This window comes from Eptatretus burgeri, chromosome 18 (genome assembly GCF_056783735.1).
Source record: "Eptatretus burgeri isolate ZD-2024b chromosome 18, Ebu_testis_v1, whole genome shotgun sequence".
NCBI classification, from domain to species: Eukaryota; Metazoa; Chordata; class Myxini; order Myxiniformes; family Myxinidae; genus Eptatretus; species Eptatretus burgeri.
Window position 1 is genome coordinate 41324805 of NC_140978.1, and position 21192 is coordinate 41345996.

Genomic DNA, 21192 nt, shown 5'->3' on the forward strand with positions numbered 1-21192 from the left:
TACTCGGACACGGTTGGTCGCATTGCGGTTATCAACCTCTCTTCCAAACAGAGCGAGTTGTTCTATTTGCGGATGTTATTACACATAGTTGCTCGACCCACATCTTATGAAGACCTTCGTACTCACAACGGTGTAGTTTATCCGACCTATCAACTTGCCTGCCTTGCCTTGGGGTTATTAGATGATGAGTCAGAAGTCGACAAGGCAATGGAGGAAGCTGCCTCTGTACGGTTCGGTTTAATTCTTCGCGAGGTGTTCGCTAATATACTCATCTTTGTCCGACCATCAAATCCAAATTAATTTTGGAATAAACACAAGCTTCTTCTCATGGAAGACCTTCTTCATAAATATGGTGTAAATGAACCAACAGAGCCTATGATCTACACAACACTGTTGATGATACAGATTATTTTAGTTCGGCATGGATTAGGTATTGAAAAAGACTTCCACATTCAACAGCCTGATCCAGTAATAGCGGAGCAATTGGAACCACTCCAAGTTGTGAGTGAGGAAACCAACTATGATGTTCAGGAACAAAACGACAATGTCTCTGCCAACATGCCGTTACTGAATAACGAACAACGAATCATCTTCAGCGCTGTTATGGACTCTGCGGATTCTAAGCAGGGTCGGATATTCAGTGTAGATGCCCCAGGTGGTACTGGGAAAACCTTCTTGCTGACGTTACTCTGAGCTCGAGTCAGATCTGAAGGTAAGGTTGCTCTCGCCACGGCGATGAGCGGAATAGCGGCGACACTGCTCCCTAATGGCCGTACTCTTCATTCGTGGTGTAAGGTGCCATTATCAATCAAAGGAAATTCCGTATGTAGCATCACTAAAAGGGACAGTACTGGTATACTCATTCAGAAATGTCATCTCTTAGTTATTGATGAGGTTTCTATGTATCATCGAAGCGGCTGACAGAACATTCCGAGATGTCCGAGAAGTCGATACGCCATTCGGCGGTATAACTATTATCTTCTCTGGAGACTGGCGGCAGATACTTCCAGTGATCAGACGCGGCGGACGGGCACACACTATTCGAGCCCCGATTAAACAATCTGTGCTTTGGAAACACGTCCATGTTTGTCATTTGACGGTCAATATGCGAATTCTAAACGCCGGCTTCAACAATGAATTCGCGAATACTCTCTTTCAGATTGGCGAGGGTCGACTACCTATCCTCTCACATGTCGGCGAATTCAAAGTGCAAATCGAGGAGAAGTACTTCCCACAAAATATAAAATCTCTCATCGATTTCATTTTCGACGACCTCGCTCATCGCTATCGAGATCCGACATGGCTGTGTAGCAGGACTATACTGTGCCCAACCAATGATGCCGTCACAGAAATAAATACAATCATACTCAGTGAATTTCCAGGCGAGGAAAAAATGTATTTGAGTAGTGACAAAATCATTGATGTTGAGAACGCACATCAATATCCATGTGAGTTTCTGAACTCTATCTCTGCATCTGGAATGCCGCCTTATGAATTACGGTTGAAAATTGTGGCACCAATTATGTTACTGCGGAACTTTGATCTAAAAAAACGGACATTGTGATGGAAGCCGATATATCGTACAGAACCTACTTCCAGCATCATAGATGCACGACTATCTACCGGACCCCATACTGGGAATAGACTCTTCAACCCCGGGATACCAATAGTGCCATCAGAGGACTTATTTCCATTCCGAATGCAAAGAAAACAATTTCCTGTCCATCTGTGTTTTAGTATAACCGCGAATAAGGCCCAGGGACAAACATTGAAAGAAGTTGGACTATATTTGAAAAGTTACTTTTTCAGCCATGGCCAGCTCTATGTCGCCATGAGTGGAGTGGGAAATAGTGGCCATATCAAAATTCATGCAAATCCTAGGGCATCAGGAAATACTCTTATTAACAATGTGGTATACCCTGAAGTCTTATGAATGATCAATCCAAAGAATAAATAAAACAACAATTGGAGGCAACACAAAATTGTTTACATTGTGAATTTTTTGTGCTTTTCATTTCATGTGTCATAATGAAGCCTGGTGTTGGCTTAGTGGTTAGGATGGTGGCTTGGGATCCCAGGGTCCTGAGTTCAAGCCCCGTTGGCTGCTGAATTAACACCAGGGGGTTGACTCAGCCTGTCATCCTTCTGAGGTCGGCGAAATGAGTACCAGTGTACTGGTCGCGGTGTATGCCCCGGTTAGAATAGGTGTACCATATCCCTGTGTGTCGTAAGAGGCGACCAGGGTTGGCGTCAGGAAGGGCATCCGGCCATAAAACATTGCCTGAAGAAAAAGCCAAACCCCTGCACAGCAGGGAAAAATGGCTGTAAAAACGGTCATTTTATTATTTCATGTGTCATAATGACCATGCGCACCCTAACATAATGACCTGTCCCCATTACGTGCACATTTATCACCTCTGCCCCGACCCCTCCCCCTCCCCCCACACACCATAAACGTCCTGCACCCCTCGCTGCTCACTCACTATTGGGTGCCGATGGTCCTGCGGGGTGGAGCGATCCCACTGTGGACCCCTCCACCCCCCACAGCTCAGAATAAAACCATGGTGATCGCAATGCTCGTTTTGCTTTGCCACTTGTACTTGTTCCTGACAACCGAGCAAATTCAAAAAAAAGACACAAAAATGACAGATTACAAAAATGGGGTCAAAAGGGTTCATAATTTTATAAACAGCCGGAGGGATTGGTCGACGTAATCGAACTCTTACAGAAGCTATGCACATCTCATATCACTTTATATTAGACATTCAAAACTACAATAAGCATCTTTAACCCACGAGGGATCTTTTCCGCACCAATATAAAAATCATAAGGCCCAATCAACTGTTTCACCGGTAATGACAAGAAACAACCAATCAGCTCTTACCTAACCAATTGTGCCAGTTGCGGTGGATCGGATTAGGCATACACGTATTGTCAGGTCAGGTCAGATGATATCTGGACTTGCTACAGGTACCATGTAAACCTGCACTAACCTGTTCCATGGACGGGTTGTCGGCGTCTAAACCGTCTCCCCCACCAAGTTTCTTGGTGAGGAGGGTGTATGATATGGACACCCCGGAGAATGAAGAACAAAACCTGTCAAAGGGCGGAGGAGCTCCTTGTGAGGCAACGGCCATCCATACCTAGTGCGCAACTGTGTCTGCGGACGTCCTCCTGCAGTTGGGTTACTTCGTATAAGGAGATTGGTGGCAAGATTTGCACTCCGACACTTCAGGTGGGTGCCTGGAATGTTCTATCAGTAAGAGAGGATGACCACTTTTCTCAGTTATCATATGTGTTCAAGCATTTGGACAGTGGGATTGCAGCACTCTCTGAGGTTCGGAGACCGGCGAGATCGTGGCGGGTGGTTACACCTACTATTGGTCTGGTCACCCTGATGGTTACAATGCCCAAGGAGTTTCTGTAGCTGTGTCCAATGAGCTGACTCCAATGATAATTGAGGTAACACCGGTCAACAAGCGTATTATGAGAAGAAGGATATGATATGATATGAGAAGAACGTCACTCCTTGGGTGTCATTTCCCTGGTCTCTGTTTATGCTCTGAATGAAGTGAGTGACCTCAACATGAAGGATGCATTCTTTGCCACGCTCGAGTCTGTAGTTCATCAGTGCCCCAGACAAGATACACTTCTCGTCTTGGGGGATTTCAATGCATTGACTAGAACTAATGGGAATGGTTATGAGACGTGTGTTGGTCCCCGTGGGTCTGGAACTGTGAACCTGAATAACATTAAGTTTCTTGATTTTGCAAGAAGTCATGGACTTAGGGTAGCCGGTTCATGATTTCACCACAAGCAAGCTCATCGTTGGACGAGGTATTCCAATGCTGGCGGTGTGGCAAAGGAGATTGAGTATGTGCTCGTTAATGGTCACTGGAGGATGATCCAGAACTGCAGGGTCCACTGGAGTGCTCAGTTCCTCAATACTGACCACAGGCTTGTTGTAGCAACTCTTAAGTTGCACCTTAAATCCAGGAGAATGGTACCATCCCAGCCTCGGCTGTATGTTGGCAAGCTCAAGGATGAGAGGGCAGCTGAGGAGTTTGCGAACAGGCCGAGTGGAGATTTAGGGAGTCTGGGTGCTTTGTGGGATCCTGAAGAGTTGTGGAGTGCCTTCAAGACCACCGTCCTTGATGTTGCCGGTGGATGTTTGGAACTCACCGCAGGGCGAAGAAGAATTTTGTCTCTCAAGGGACACTGGATACCATTGACCAGAGTCGCAGGGCCAGGCTGAATGGCAGAGCTGAGCTGTTCAGGGAGCTGAGGCGTAAAACTGTACGTGTACTAAGGGTGGACAAGGAGACCTATGTGCGAGGAATCTGTGAGGGGGTAGAGCATCACCTGTGGACAGGTGATTCTCATCCCGCTTACATGGGGATTCACGCATTGCATTCCTCCAAGCCCTTTCCTCAGTGTACTGCAGTTAGAGCAGAGGGTGGTAGACTCTTGACAGAGGAGTCTGAAGTGAAGGCCCGCTGGGCCAGTTATTTTCAGCGGTTGTACCAGGCTGATCCCCCAGCTGTCGAGTTGGATGTCAGGTGTGTTACAATCACTGTTTCTGACCCTCCAATCAACTGTGGTCCACTTTTGTTTGTGGAAACACAGGCTGCGGTGAACCCGTTGAAATGGGGTAAAGCTCCACGGACCTGTGGCATCCATTCTGGACTTCTCAAGGCTGGTGGAAATGCTGCACTCGTGTCGTTGCATGCAGTTCTGTGCTCTGCCTGGAACACAGGTATCATCCCAACTGAATGGAAGAGGAGCCTCGTTGTCGCTCTCTGGAAAGAGAAGGGTGATCAGCAAGGCTGCAAAAACTACCGAGTGGTGACGCTGCTCTCAGTGCCAGACAAGGTCTTTGCTCGGAAAATTTTTGATAGGGTTCGCCACCATCTGCTTGAGCACCAGCATCCAGAGCAGTCAGGCTTTACACCAAAGAGGTCAACGATTGACCGTATCCTTGCTCTTCGGGTTCTCACCGAACGCAGACGAGAGTTTCGGCAGGAGCTGCTTGCAGCTTATGTTGATCTCTGTAAAGCATTTGATTCAGTGAATCGGGATGCCCTCTGGAGGATTGTTGGTCTTCGTGGGGTGCCACCAAAACTGATCGATCTGATGTCTGAACTCTACTCTGATACAGAGTGCTGTGAGATGTGGTGGTACCATCTCAGACTTATTTCCAGTTGTTGCTGGAGTTCATCAGGGGTGTGTCCTGGCCCCCACACTTTTCAGCACTTGTATGGACTGGATTCTGGGGAGGATGTCAGAGAGATCAAGCTGCGGTGCTTTGTTTGGGAATCTCAAGATCTCTGACCTTGATTTCGCAGATGATGCAGTTATTTTTGCAGAGACTTTAGATATCCTTTTGGGGGCCCTCAAGGTGCTGAATGAGGAGTTGGAGCCGCTGGGATTATGGGTTTCCTGGGTCAAAACCAAGTTCCAGGCTTTCAATGACATCTTGGATGCTGCTATCCTGCCTGTACATGTTTGTGGTGAGGATGTTGAGGTCACGGAGAGATTCACTTCCCTTGGCAGTGATATCCATGTCTCTGCTGGCTGTGAGTCAGAGGTCTACAGACTCTGGGTCGGGCCTGGGGAGTCATGGATTCAGTGGATCATGGGGTGTGGTGCTGCTGGTACCTGTGCGGGAGGATGAATGTTCGAATCTTCAGGTTCTTGGTGCTTACAGTCTTGCTGTATGGATGTGAGACTTGGACTCTGAGATGGAGACTCATTTCCTTTGGTACCAGGTCTCTTCGGAGAATACTTGGCAATAGCTGGTCGGACTTTGTGACCAACGAACGGTTTCTGAGCGAGACTCAATTGAGATTTGTTACCCGCATAGTCCGTGAGCATCAGCTATGGCTATACGGACATGTGGCTCGTTTTCCTGATGCTGATCCTGCTCACCAGATTCTCTCAGCGAGGGAGTCTCGTGAGTGGAGGAGACCAATGGGCCGACCACGTGCCACGTTGTTGCAGCAGGTTGATCAGCATCTCAAGGAGATGGGGATGGACCAGGCATCTACCCTGGGGGATGGCCAGACGGAGGCCCCTGGAGTATCTTCGGAAAGTGGACGCAGTGATGCACTACTCTGGTGCATGCTCCTATAGCTGACCTGACCTGACCTGAACTGTGGTACATGTGTGTTTGTTGGTTTATTCCTGAAACGTTTCTAAACCCCTGGGCAAAATTCCGTGAAATTTACTGTACCGCATTATTCTCACATGCCGAAGGTCAATGTCTGAAATAAAAACTTTCAATTCTCAATTACATTGATGTGAAAACATGAAATAATGGCTCTTTCGGCAATTGAGCATCACGCGTTATCTGCAGACTACCTTAGATAGAAGAGGGACGGCGCTTAGATGTGCCTGCGACTTTGAAGGCCGATGGTCTGTCAGCAATGAAACCTTTTGCATTCAAATATTTATTTTCTGTCTGCACAATGGAAATTAATATCCAAAGGGTGTTCAGTCTTCACGGGCATACCCAGAGTCGAGTGAGTGGTTGCACGATCCCGTGCAATCTCAAATATGAGGGAATGAGCCATTTTGTCCATCATTGCTAGGTCACACTCCCGAGTAAACATTTGGAGGTTTGTCCAGGTAAAATCCCAAGTTAATCTTTGGAGTTTGGTACAGGTAAAAAAGAAGAAACAAAAAAACCCCCCTTAATTTCTGGGATCAGACGTTTTTTCCTTCTGGGTGTTTCTTCCCTTTGTCCATTTTTCCTCTAAGTTTCCCTCTGTTGTGTCCCTCGACCCCAGTTGGTGTGTTTTCCTCCTTTCTACTGTGATCATGTGTTTATAACGTTAATCTTAGCTAACAACCATCTTTTTGATGCTTTACTAAAGCTTAAATAACCCGATCTTGACCGGGTGACCCAACTTGTTTGGAGTGCAGAAGCTGCAGCTCGAAAAGCAAGCCACACACACACACACACACACACACACACACACACACACACACACACACACACACACACACACACACACACACACACACACACACACACACACACACACACACACACACACACACACACACACACACACACACCAAGCTGTGTAACCTGTTAGAAAAGCAGAACACTTGCCTCCCACAGTTTAGGTTTGGAATAAAAGAAAAGGTCATGTTGAAGTTCATCCCAGGATCCACATCTGCGCCACCATGGTATGGTCAGATCTGTGTAGTTGGGGGTCCAGGCACATGATTGCTCACAGCTTGGTTTTAACCCACAGAGAGGGGATATTGGTGACTAATGTCACCACAATGTTCTGTACTTGTAAATATTGCATTGAAAATCAAGAAGGGCGTTGCTTTCCGTACACGGCGTTCACGTCCTCATTGTACTATTTGCTTGCAATCGAAGAACACGTCTGAATTTAAGGAAGTCAATCACAGCACATATTGATCGGATGTCTGGTGCCCAGTGGTGATCGGCGATCCCGGTTTGCTCCAGCTCTCACCCAACTAAGACTGTGAAGAACGGCGAGTCTGTGTTGCCATATGTCCATAGTGCCATTTGTGGATAACCTGGCTGTCAAAGTCTAATAAGTGTGAGGTGTAACCCAAAGGCCGGACCCACATGACCATGGCCACCACATATAACAGAGCAGGAAGGCGTTTGGAAAGCGTGACTCCAGGATCCTGGCATTGTCCACCTCTGGTCCACGAAGCACGAGACGTGGTATTACGTGATCCGCCAATTCTTCAAGTTCACAATGTCTATCAGTCGCTGCGTGTGGTGCTGGCTACACGACAAACCTTATAAATAACATGTATTCACTCCAGCTTACTTCATTCGGCCTCCTCCCACCTCAACAAGAACGCGCACGGGTGCAAGCGGCTCGCATTGCAAATGGGGATGAGTGAGAATGAAAGCGAGTGACGGAAAAAGAAAAACAGAGTGGGAGGCAAAGACAGACAGAGACGTCAAGGTGAAGAGATCTTGTATAAACCAGGGGCATCAGCGAGCAATGGACAACACATCGCAGCGAGCGAACATCTCAGGACGTTGGATCCGAGATGAGTCGCTGGAGGAATACCTGGCACGGAGTTTCGGGCACAGGACGAGCGTCTTTTTCACCCCCATCTGCATCGTCTATGCCCTGATCTTCACACTGGGCACGGGTGGTAACGTGCTCACGTGCATGGTGATCGCACGCAAACGGAGCCTCAATCATCCCATCAACTTCTACCTGTTCAGCCTGGCAGTGTCCGACCTGATGCTGCTCGTGCTCGGAATGCCGCTCGAAGTTTACGAGATGTGGTCGAACTATCCATTCCTCTTCGGTCGCCTGGGCTGCTACATCAGGCAAGAGCTGGGCGATATGAACAAATCATTGCGGCTTCATCAGAACACATTATAATCATTAATTTCTCTTTTAAAAAAAGACACCTTCGATTTTCGAAGAGATACGACGGATGTCTCGTGAGAATGTCCTCAGTTTTTGGGAGAACGACCGATAAAGGTGTCGATGATGCTATGGAGCGATTAGTTAAGTTTATATCTACATTTTAATGGGTTAATATTATGGATACTGTCTTCTCCAAGTGATGCTCCGAATGAATCAGCTATCTATTCACGTATGACAAAATGGTACAATTATGCCCCTAACTCCTTTCCCTTTGTCAACCTTTCATTTGGCTCCCTAATCCCTCCCCATACCTCAGTTCCCCCCCTCACCCTCCTTTCACTCTTGTACTCTGTGAATCCATCAGACGTTACATACCACACGGGGTGGGGGAAGAGCAGGGTACAGAGTGGTTGTTGGCCTGGTGATAGTGTTATGGGGGTGGGATGAGGATGGGGGAGGTTGTCTCATAAGGAATGGTGCATTTATTCTGGGGGGAGGGGGAGGGAAGTGTCGGGCGGGGGGCAGGTTCTTTGGCCCAGCTTTACAGAGTGTTGTGCGAGGAGGTGAGAGGTCCAAAATCATTGAATAATTATGATGGCTTCTGCCCCCTTTTCTCAATATAATTTTAATTGTTGCTACCCCTACTCATGCACCACCCTTAAATAATCATGTTCACAAAGGACAAGTTATAATGCAATACTTGCCCCAAATCTCCTTGTCCTGCATGTGATACTCGATTTGCACACACTACTTATTACACGAGCCTGAGATCATCATCTACAGTATATGCCATGACTTAACATCATTGAGGCTCCATGCCAGCACTTCCATTGGCCAAAAGACCAGGGTGGGAGGGGCACATGCACACCCACAATTATATGTGGGGGGTCTGCACAAGATCGAAAGTCCACCAGCTGCTAAGGAGTTAAGGGGCATGCCCCGCTTCCCAAGAGAATTTTGCAATGAAGAATGTCAAGAAAAAAGTTTTTTTTTTTTAATCTGGTGTTTGTGCTGGGTTGGAATCACATGCATTTCAGGGCAGACGAACAAACAAAATGCTTGAAATACTGTAAAACACAAAAATTCAACAATTCGTCAGTGATCTCACTTATTACACCGTGCATACAAAGTAAATATAGTGGGGTTCAGAAAACAATCCCGTCGTTTAGCACTACTTTGGCTCTGAATCCGTCGTGATCGCACGTGCGCAGAGAGGAGTGATCAGATAATATGTTGACTCTGTCTTTCTGTCTGGGAGTGAAACAAAAATCGCAAATCATGTCAGACAGGAAACCGACTGGTTTTAAGGACGTCATAAAGGACACAAGCAATAGGCACAAATTACTCACGTGACCTGTTCGATTCGGCACTTCCCAAAACCTCAATTTCGGCAGTACTTGGACAAAATACGACGCCATTCGATGGCATCATGACCAATCAAATTTGCCGCTCGCGGACCCCGCCCATGTCATCGTTTCTCAAGACTGTGTGGGGTAAGGTGTTCTATGAACTCTCTCGTTTACAATGACAGCTTTCAATCAACGTAACGCTTCAACTTGCACAACCAACTGTTTTCAAGGTATTTCCTGAAACTGCTTTAAACCAACAACTCTCCATGAATGTGTCACAGATGGCAAAAGGTATCAAATGACACATGACCTGTTAGCTAGTAAACAGGTTTGTATTTAATACGGAATAAAAAAAGGTGACTCAGAAAAAAGTACACATTTAGACATGGTGGGTACAATTCAGTTATAAAAGTACACATTTAAGACAATTATGGCAATAGCAACTTAACTAATAATGTTCACTGGTAAAGATAACATGCAATATGGCATGTATGAGCCATCTGATAATGCTGCAGTATGACGCTAGTGTAACATTCCATCCATCGGGACTATACTCTGTGCAGAGCGTTGGTGCTGCCAAAGCAGTCTCCTTGGTTATTGGGTACAATCCTGGACGGGTCGCCACTCCGACACAGAGTGTAACATTACAATGTGAGAAAGACATTTATGGGAGATGATACACAGGAAGTGAGCATCGAAAACATCAACGCAGTTTACTCAAGGACATCACAACAATCACATTCCAACATTATCCAGCAAATTACTAGATGCAGGCAGGTTGTTCGCCGAAACATCTCATCCCACAATACGGCATATCTTGCATTAAAAACAATTTAGTGAACGAATCAAGATGATATCCACTATGTCGTGTACAGCTATGTACCACATCAGGTTACACCGGACACACACCTGTTGCAAGTCAAGTCAATAGTTAGCTTTCAGCAAACCAGTCTTCAATCGTGTCATCAATCAACATTGTGACTCACACACTTTTTGTGAAGGACACCGTGGGATCTTTAACATCCACAAATTAAGTCCGGCAGATTGGAATCCTGTTTAATGTCCATCCGAGGGATGGCACATACATTGATGAATCACCTTGCAGGTGAAACACCAGGATGACAGTTTATAGCGGGTTGAGGATTCAAACCCAGGCGAAACAGCTTAGAGGCGAGTGGCGCCTTCAGTCTCGGCTGTCCTGTCAGCCCATAACAATAATAGATCAAAGCAAATGTAATAATGAGAAAGTATCGGAAAATGCAAAGTCCGTCCGCTTTGAAGTCGGACGTCTTCTTATTCTTCTTCAGGACACTAAACATGACAAAAAAGCAAAGAAAAAAAAACATCCAAAAATTGACAATTTTAGGCGACCTTGACCTCAAAAGCAATAGGTCTCAGTGACCCAATATGGAAACCCTGCTCAAATTTCAACTCCATCAGATGGAAATTCGTGATTTTGTGACCTTGACCTTTTGACTATCGGTGTCGTCCACCAGACGGCAGCCTCCTTGGGTTAACCTGAGGCAGTCTCTTTGGGTGGATGCCTGGAATGTCCTATCCTGAAGAGGATGATCACCTGTTTATTATCATCTGAGCTCAAGCGTTTGAATCTGGTGAGCAGGAGCCGCATCAGGAAAACGAGCCACATGTCCACACATGCGCAGTTGATGTTCACAGACTATACAGGTAACAAATCTCATTTGAGTCTCTCTCAGCAAACGCTCATTAGACACAAAGTCCGACCAGCGATGGCCAAGGATTCTCTGAAGAGACCTGGTACCAAAGGAATTAAGTCTCCGTCTCAGATCCCTGGTCAGAGTCCAAGTCTCACATCCGTCAAGCAAGACTGGAAGCACCAAGGACCTGAAAACTCGGACTTTCGTCTTCCTGCATAGGTACCGGCAGCGCCACACCCCATGATGCCGTGAATCCTTGACTCCCAGGCCCGACCCAGACGTCGGTTGACCCTCTGACTCACAGCCAGCAGAGACATGAATATCACTGCCAAGGTAAGTGAATCTCTCCATGAACTCAACATCCTCACAACAAGCAGGTACAGACAGGACAACAGCATCCGAGATGTCATTTAAAGCCTGGACCTTAGTTTTGATAAAGGAAACCCGTAAGCACAGCTGGTCGGACTCCTCAGTCAGCACCTTGAGGCCCCTCTAAAGGATATCCAGAGTATCGGCAAAGATGACTGCATCATCTGCGAATTCAAGGTCAGAGATATTGCAATTCCCAAACAATGCACCGCAGCTTGATTTCTCCGACATCCTCCACAGAATCCAGTTCGGTGAGGACCCGAAGGGCAAGGAAACGGTCAATCGTTGCCCTCATTGGTGTAAAGCCTGACTGATCTGGGAGCTGGTACTCAAGCAGTTGGTGGCGAAACCTATCAAGAATTATCCAAGCAAAGAATTATCCAGACATTATCTGCCTAACAGAAGCTTTCCTCTCCCAAGACGTGTATGACTCCCAAGTATCTCTCCCTGGCTACTCCCTCTTACGGTATGACAGACCTGAGCCTCGTCCTGGTGGAGGTGTTGCTCTCTTCATCAAAGACTCTATTCCTCACTCTCCATGCACTGCTCTCACTCCCCCACACCCCCAGGAATACCTCTGGCTTCGGCTTCCCCTCCACTCCCACCTCATGTTTATATGTGTACTGTACCGTCCACCGAACAGTGATGACTCCATCTACACCTATCTATCTGAAAACATGGACCATCTTCTATCTTCTCATCCAAACTCTCTCTTCCTCTTATGTGGTGACTTCAATTGTCATCACGCCAGTTGGCTAGGTGTGGGTACCTCTCTCACCTGCCATGGCACCTCAGCAAAAGCTTTCTGCGACTCATTGGGACTGACTCAATCGGTCAACTTCCCGACCCGGATCTCAACCAATGGTACTCCATCTCTTCTGGATCTGATTTTGACAAATTTCCCTGACAATATCTGCTGCTCTTCCTTCGCTCCAATTGGTTCTTCTGACCACGTCCTTGTCAAAGTGGACATCTCTCTGGCTGTTATCAGAGAACCACCTCACCGCCGTCGAGTCTGGCATTTCACTCAAACCGACTGGCAGGGTCTCCGAGCAGCCATCAAACTGACAGACTGGTCTCCTATCACTACTTTCTCAAACATCAACTCATCCTGGGAATTCTTTCAAAGAATCTTGCTCTCCCTCATGCACAGATTTATCCCCTCTCGTGTTCAGTTGTCTTACCCTTCCTCCCGCCCTTGGTTTACTGAAGCTTGTGGCGAGGCAGTTGTCCTGAAACAACTTGCCTTTGCCTCATGGAAAGCAAACCCAACTGAGGGCAATCTCAGTTCTTTCCACAAAGCTCGGAACAAGTGTGTATCTACCCTCAGGGGAGCCAGAAAACAACATCTTTCTCATCTCAAGTCTGAACTCTCAAACCTCTCTCCCTCCTCAAAATCCTGGTGGCGTTTAATCAAATCTGTTTCTGGTGTATGTTCCCCCTCCATCCCCTCCCTTACCTCAAATGGCCGCACTGCTGATTCCACACGTGATAAAGCTGAATGTCTAAACTCGGTGTTTGCAGCTAAATCTTGTGTCCTAAACCCATCACTATCTCTAACCACTTTACCCAGTCGCACCCAACTGTCCCTGGACTCTGTATCCTTTTCTCCTGACAAGGTGGAGAGCTTGCTTTCAAACCTCGAGTCAGATTCTGCAACCGGTCCAGATGGCATCAGCCCACGTGTCCTCAAAGCCTGCTCTTCTGCTCTTGCTCACCCTCTCTCTGTTCTATTCACCCTCTCATTTGCCCAAGGTCATCTGCCATCTGCTTGGAAATCTGCTAACATCACTGCCCTGCATAAAAAAGGTGCAAAAACAGATCCCTATAACTACAGACCAATCAGCCTTCTCCCAATCATCAGCAAGGTGATGGAATCCATCATCGCCTCAGATATGAAATCCTTCCTCTTCTCCAATGGCTTGATTTCCAATCATCAATTTGGTTTAGAACCAGGTCACTCTACCCTGGATATGCTGCTTCTGCTCTCCCATCAATGGATGGAGGTCCTCAATGCCAGACAGGAAATCCGAGCCGTATCCCTGGACATATCACGTGCTTTTGACACAGTCTGGCACCCTGCCCTACTCACGAAACTCTCTTCCCATGGTATTCAAGGCCATCTCCACTCATGGCTCGCAGACTTCCTCTCCTGTCGCAGTCAACGTGTGGCCCTAAATGGAGTTCTTTCATCCCCTCTTCCTGTGCAGGCTGGAGTTCCTCAAGGTAGCGTTCTGGGCCCTGTTCTTTTTCTGGTTTTCATCAATGATCTCTCGGACTCTTTGGAAAATCCTCTATTTCTCTTTTCTGATGACTCCACCCTCTGCCGTACCATCTGTCATCCCTCAGACCGGCAAGCAGCAGCTTCTTCGCTCACTGCAGATCTGGATAAAATCACAAACTGGTCCAACACGTGGAACATGTCTTTCAATCCAGACAAATCTCACACTCTCACTATGTCTCTTCGAAAGGACCGTTTGCAAAACCCCCCCATCCACTTTCTCAACAATCCTCTCGAAGAAGTCTTTTCTTTCAAGCTTCTAGGTCTCACTATCTGCCATGACCTTTCCTGGGAAAGTCACATTTCCAACCTCGCCTCAAAAGCCAGTCGCCGACTGGGAATCCTCCGTCGTGCTAAGTCCTTCCTCGGCCCTCTTGAGCTCCTGACCACTTACAAAGCTTTTGTCTGTAGCCTGATGGAGTACTGCTCTCCCCTCTGGGCTGGTGCTCCTGCCTCCCACCTTTCTCGGCTTCACGCTGTCGAAACCAGGGCATTTAAGATCATCGGCATCTCCCGCAATGAAGCTGAGTCTTTGGGCCTCTCACTCAATCACCGCAGGTTGGTCGGTGGTCTTTCTGTCTTCTACCGACTCCTCTCCAGCCTTGCCCCCCTGCTCTCTCTGCGATTTGTCCCCACCACATTTCCACAGGGCGCTCAAGGTCCGCCAACAACCCCCTTCTGGTAAAACTACCAAAATCACGAATCACTGCTCATCTTCACTCTTTCATTCCTCTTTTTCCCCGCCTTTGGAATAAACTTCCTCACTCTATTCTTTCCCATTCTTCCCTCCAGGCTTTCAAAACAGCTGTTCACCACCACCTCTTATCTTCCCCCATCCAAATCCTCGATCTTTTCTACCCCCGATAATCCACCCAAGCCCACTTCCTTCATTTCTCCTGCTTTCCTTCCTGAAAGTCCCTGAAATGTCCATCTTCTCTTCGCCATGTTCCCCGTCCCATCCCCATCCCTCTCCCTTCCACAGTTCACCTAATGTGTCTGTTCCCCTCTGTTTTGTCCCTTCCACTCCCGCCCCTCTTGTCTCATGCCTCCTTGCTGTGAGTTGTGTGTTAGCTCTCATACGAGCCTCGACCAAGGTATACAAAAAAAAAAGAAAAAAAAAAAAGACCGTGCCCAGCACTGAGAGCTGCGTCACCCCTCAGTAGTTGTTGCAGTCCTGCTGATCACCCTTCCCTTTCCAGAGAGGGACAACAAGGCCCCTCTTCCAGTCAGTTGTGATGATGCCTGTGTTCCGGGCAGAGCAGAGAACCATGTGCAACGACATGAGTACAACATTTCCACCAGCCTTGAGAAGTTCAGCATCGATGCCACAGATCCCAGGAGCTTTAGCCCATTTCAACCAGTTCACTGCAGCCTGTGTTTCCACAAATGAAGGTGGATCACAGTTGCTTGGATGGTCAGAAATAGGGAAAGTAACACCCCTGACATCCAATTCAACAGCTGGTGGATCAGCCTGGTACAGCCTCTCAAAGTAACTGGCCCAGTGGTCCTTCACTTCGGACTCATCTGTCAAGAGCCCAGCACCCTCCGCTCTAACTGCAGTACACCGAGGGACAGGCTTGGAGGAATGAAATGTGTGAATTCACCTGTAAGGTCAGGTCAGGTATGGGAGCATGTGCCAGAACAGCGCGTCGCTGCGTCCACTTTCCGCCGGTACTCCAGGGGCCTCCGTCTGGCCATCCCCCAGGCAGATGCCAGGCCCATCCCCATCTCCTTGAAATGATGGTCAACTTGTTGCAACCATGAGGCACGTGGTCGGCCCACTGGCCTCCTCCACTCATGAGACTCCCTCGCTGAGAGAATCTGGTGAGCAGGATCAGAGTCAGGAAAACGAGCCACATGTCCATACAGCCGCAACTGACGCTCACGGACTATGCAGGTAACAAATCTCATCCGAGTCTCTCTCAGCAACTGCTCGTTGGACACAAAATCCGACCAGCGATAGCCAAGGATTCTGCGAAGAGACCTGGTACCAAAGGAATTAAGTCTCCGTCTCAGATCCTTGGTCAGAGTCCAAGTCTTGCACCCATAGAGCAAGACTGGAAGTATCAAGGACCGGAAGACTCAGACTTACGTCCTCCCGCACAGGTACCGGCAGCGCCACACCCCATGATCCAGTGAATCCATGACTCCCCAGGCCCGACCCAGACGTCTATTGACCTCTGACTCATAGCCAGCAGAGACATGAATATCACTGCAAAGGTAAGTGAATCTCTCCACGACCTCAACATCCTCACCACAAACAGACACAGACAGGACAGCGGCATCCAAGATGTCACTGAAAGCCTGGATCTTAGTTTTGACCCAAGAAACCCGTAATCCCAACGGCTCTGACTCCTCATTCAGCACCTCGAGGGCCCCCAAGAGGATGTCTTAAGTCTCCGCAAAGATGACTGCATCATCTGCAAAATCAAGGTCCGAGATCTTGACATTCCCAAATGATGCACCGCAACTTGATCTCTCCGACATCCTCCCTAAAATCCAGTCCATACAAGTGCTGAAAAGTGTGGGGGCAAGTACACATCCCTGACGAACTCCAGTAACAACTGGAAATAAGTCAGAGATGGTACCACCACACTTCACAGCACTCTCAGTACCAGAGTAGAGTTCAGACATCAGATCGATCAGTTTCGGTGGCACCCCACGAAGACCAAGAATCCTCCAGAGGACATCCCGATTCACTGAATCGAACGCTTTACAGAGATCAACATAGGCTGCAAGCAGCCCCTGCCGAAACTCTCGTCTGCGTTCGGTGAGGACACGAAGTGCAAGGATACGGTCAATCGTTGACCTCTTTGGTGTAAAGCCTGACTGCTCTGGACGCTGGTGCTCAAGCAGATGGTGGCGAACCATATCAAGTATTATCCGAGCAAAGACCTTGCAAAGACCGAAGAGCAAAGAGCAAAGACCGAGCAAAGACCGGCACTGAGAGCAGCGTCACCCCTCGGTAGTTGTTGCAGTCTTGGCGATCACCCTTCCCTTTCCAGAGAGGGACAACAAGGCCCCTCTTCCGGTCAGTTGGGATGATGCCCATGTTCCAGGCAGAGCACAAAACTGCATGCAATTACACGAGTGCAGCATTTCCACCAGCCTTGAGAAGTTCGGCATGGATGCCACAGATCCCTGGAGCTTTGCCCCGTTTCAACTGGTTCACCGCAGCCCGTGTTTCCACAAGCGAAGGTGGACCACAGTTGATTCCAGGGTCAGCAACAGGGATTGTAACACCCTTGCCGTCCAACTCGACAGTTGGGGGATCAGCCTGGTACAACCGCTCAAAGTAACCGGCCCAGCGGGCCTTCACTTCAGACTCCTCTGTCAAGAGCCTACCACTCTCTGCTCGAACTGTAGTGCTCCGAGGGATGGGCTTGGATGAACGTAATGCGCGAATTCCACTGTAAGTGGGACGAGAATCACCTGTCCACAGGTGATGCTCTACCCCCTCACAGATTCCTCGCACATAGGCCTCCTTGTCCACCCTCAGTGCACGTACAGTTTTACGCCTCAGCTCCCTGAACAGCTCAGCTCTGCCATTCAGCCTGGCTCTGTGACTCTGGTCAATGGTATCCAGTGTCCCTTGAGAGACAAAATTCTTCTTTGCCCTGCGGTGAGCTCCAAGGCATCCACCGGCAACATCAAGGACGGTGGTCTTGAAGGTGCTCCACAACTCTTCAGGACCCCCCAAAGCACCCAGACCCCCCAAGTGTCCACTCAGCCTGTTCGCAAACTCCTCAGCGACTCTCTCATCCCTGAGCTTGGCAACATCCAGCCTCGGCTGGGATGGTACCATTCTCCAGGATTTAAGGTGCAGCTTTCGAGTTGCTACAACAAGCCTGTGGTCAGTATTGAGGAACTGAGCACTCCGGTAGACCCTGCAGTTCTGGATCATCCTCCAACGACCGTCAATGAGGACATAGTCAATCTCCTTTGCCACACCGCCAGCGTTGGAATACCAAGTCCAGCGATGAGCTTGTGGGTGCTGAAACCATGAACCAGCCACCCTAAGTCCATGACTTCTTGCAAAGTCAAGGAACTTAGTGCCATTCTGGTTCATAGTTCCTGCCCCATGGGGACCAACACACACCTCATAACCATCCCTATCAGTTCCAGTCGATGCATTGAAATCCCCCAAGACTAGAAGTGTATCTCGTCTGGGGCACTGATCAACCACAGACTCGAGTGTGGCGTAGAATGCATCCTTCACGGTGAGATCACTCTCCTCAATCGGAGCATAAACAGAGACCAGGGAAATGACACCTAAGGAGTGACGAATCCTTAATCTCATAATACGCTCGTTGACTGGTGTTACCTCAATTATCATTGGGGTCAGCTTATTGGACACAGCTACAGCAACTCCTTGGGTATGGTAACCATCAGAGCGACCAGACCAATAGTAGGTGTAACCACCCACCATTATCTCGCCGCAATCCGGTCTCCGAACCTCAGAGAGAGCTGCAATCCCGATGTCCAAACGATTGAGCTCAGATGATAACAGAGACAGGTGATCATCCTCTCTTAGGGATAGGACATTCCAGACACCCACCCGAAGGGATCGCCTCAGGTTAACCCAAGGAGACCGCCGTCTGGTGGACGACACCTCAGCACCACTCCGACACACTCTCCCGCAATCTGACCCAGGGATGTTGCCCCATGGTTTCCCACCTGTAAGTTGGACGAGAATCACTTGGACCGCAGGTGATGCTCTACCCCTTCACAGATTCCTCGTACAACGGCCTCCATGTCCACCGTCAGTGCACATACAGTTTTACGACTTAACTCCATAAACAGCTCTGCTCTGCCATTCAGCCTGGCCCTGCAACTCTGGTCAATGGTATCCAGTCGTCCTTCAGACACAAAAAAGTCCTTCTTCACACTCCCATGAGTTCCAAGACATCCAGCAGCAACATCAGGGATGATGGTCTTCAAGGCACTGCACAACTCTTCAGGATTCTGCAAAGCATGCAGACGTCCCAAAATCCCCACTCAGCCTGTTCGCAAACTCCTCAGCTACCCTCTCATCCTTGAGCTTGACAACATCCAGCTTAGGCTGGGATTGCAACATTCTCCAGGATTTAGTCTGCAACTTCAGAGTTGCTACCACAAGCCTGTCGTCCATGTTGAGGAATTGAGCACTCCGATAGACTCTGCAGTTCTGGATCATCCTAAAGCAACCATCAACAAGCACATGGCCAATCTCCTTTGCCACACCGCCAGGTTTGGAATACCAAGTCCAGCGATGAGCCTGTGGTTGCTGAAACCATGAACCAGCCACCCCAAGTCGATGACTTCTTGTAATGTCAAGGAACTTAGTGCTATTTTGTTTCACAGTTCCAGACCCATGGGGACCAACACATGTCTCATAACCATCCCTACCAGTTCCAGTCGATGCATCAAATTGTTAATTTATATTGCATTAAGACATTATACACACCGTTCATCACCCCAAGACCCAAAAACCCGACAACCCACTAACTTCACCATCACCTCCACCACACATGAACTACTCACTTTCCTCCATCATCACCACCTCAACTACACCATGCACTCTCCCACACAGACGCTGCTCTGGCTTGGAAGCTTGGGAGAGGTTTCACAGGACACAATGGCAGGCGCCTCCATTCTCCGGACTTTATCAAAACTTCAGGACAACAGTCATTATTGGCCATTCGCGTCCTGTGGCGAAATATTCACTCAGTTTGGTCCTACAAGCAATTACTAGCTCCCAGCGTTCACCCCTGTGCCTGTAATTTGCCCTGTCCTGAGCCCCCACCCATGTTAATCAAGGAGGGTCCATCATGCCGCAGTTGAGTGACCAACTGGGCAGGAATGCCAAAATGAATATAATCACTGCTCACCTTCACTCTTTCATTCCTCTTTTTTCCCCACCTCTGGAACAAACTCCCACACTCTCTTAAGTCCCGCTCCTCCCTCCAGGTCTTCAAAACAGCTGTTTATCACCATCTCATATCTTCCCCCCATCCAAAACCTTGATCTTTTCTACCCCCGTTAATCCATCCCAAACCAACCTCCGTCAAGTTCCCTATTTTCTTTCCTTCTCTTCTTTCCTTGTTTACTTCGCTCTCCCACGTCTCTTGTCAACTGCCTTGTTATATGTTGTGTGCTAGTTCTTACACGAGCCTCGACATGGTATACAAAAAAAAATATCGTCGTGGAGGTCTGGTGTGGGTGGATGCACCAATTGGCAGACGAGATTACTCCAAGAGGCCGTTTTGATCCACCTTTAGCCCCTGCCCTCGCTTAGGCAGAATTATATTATAAAAAGGGCAGAATAGCCGCTGTTTGGTGTTATGCATTGGTTCCCGACTTTGGTTCTGCGTCGGTGTAGGCTCCGGTGCTTGTCCTGTGCTTGCTCCGTGTGGTTTCGCAGGAGAACGATCGGGGCTCAAACAGTGGTGCTCACACTGGTGGGTCTGACCTGGGAAGCTGGAGTGTTGGGAAGATGGAGCAATCACAGTAATTCAGGCCAAAGCCAAACCGTACATACACGCTCTTTAGATTCTCACACAGTTGGCTATTTGTCTCATCCATTCTTTTCTTTGACGACATATCATTCGACTTGAACGCAGGAGCTCGCAGAGGCCTTTGCTGCCACCAAGTGCCTTTTTAATGGCACCACCACTGATACACACTTCCACAGTTTCCTCTTGCACCACATGCACTGCAAGCACTCACCGCACCTCTACGATCAAGCGCCTTTAGACACCATCAGTATTCTTCCTTCTGACCCCTCGCTTTTGCATTCGGGTCGCGGAGGCACGACTGCCCCGCCCGGTGATCAAAGAGGTCGATAAACCTCATCCTTTCTCTCCTCTTTCTATTCTTGTCTTCTCCTTCCACAGTTGGTCTGATTGGGTCTCAGCTCATATCATCATCTATTCTCTTCGGGCCAAGTGGCCCACAAGGCTGCAGTGCGTACTCTCCAGTGTGCCCTGTTTCTGGCTATCGGCCTGGCTTCCTCCCATGATCTCCATCCTATCGATTTTCCTTCTTTTTCCACTGTTCTCCGGGTTGCTCTTGGACGTCCCACTTTCCTTCTTCCTTTGGGCTTCCATCGCAATGCTGTCAAGCAGCGGTTACCATATCATCTTTCATTCTTAGCA

General features: G+C 48.4%; 1 protein-coding gene across 1 annotated transcript in view; it reads left to right on the forward strand.

The window, feature by feature from the left end:
- The first annotated feature begins 7855 nt into the window (after positions 1-7855).
- The window catches only part of LOC147008978 (neuromedin-U receptor 2-like), a 60771-nt gene continuing 47434 nt past the window's right edge, over positions 7856-21192 (forward strand). The window contains exon 1 of the mRNA XM_085863766.1: positions 7856-8338. Within this exon, the coding sequence (XP_085719892.1) occupies positions 7899-8338 (440 nt within the window). The 5' untranslated portion in view covers positions 7856-7898. The remainder of the gene's footprint in view (positions 8339-21192) is intronic.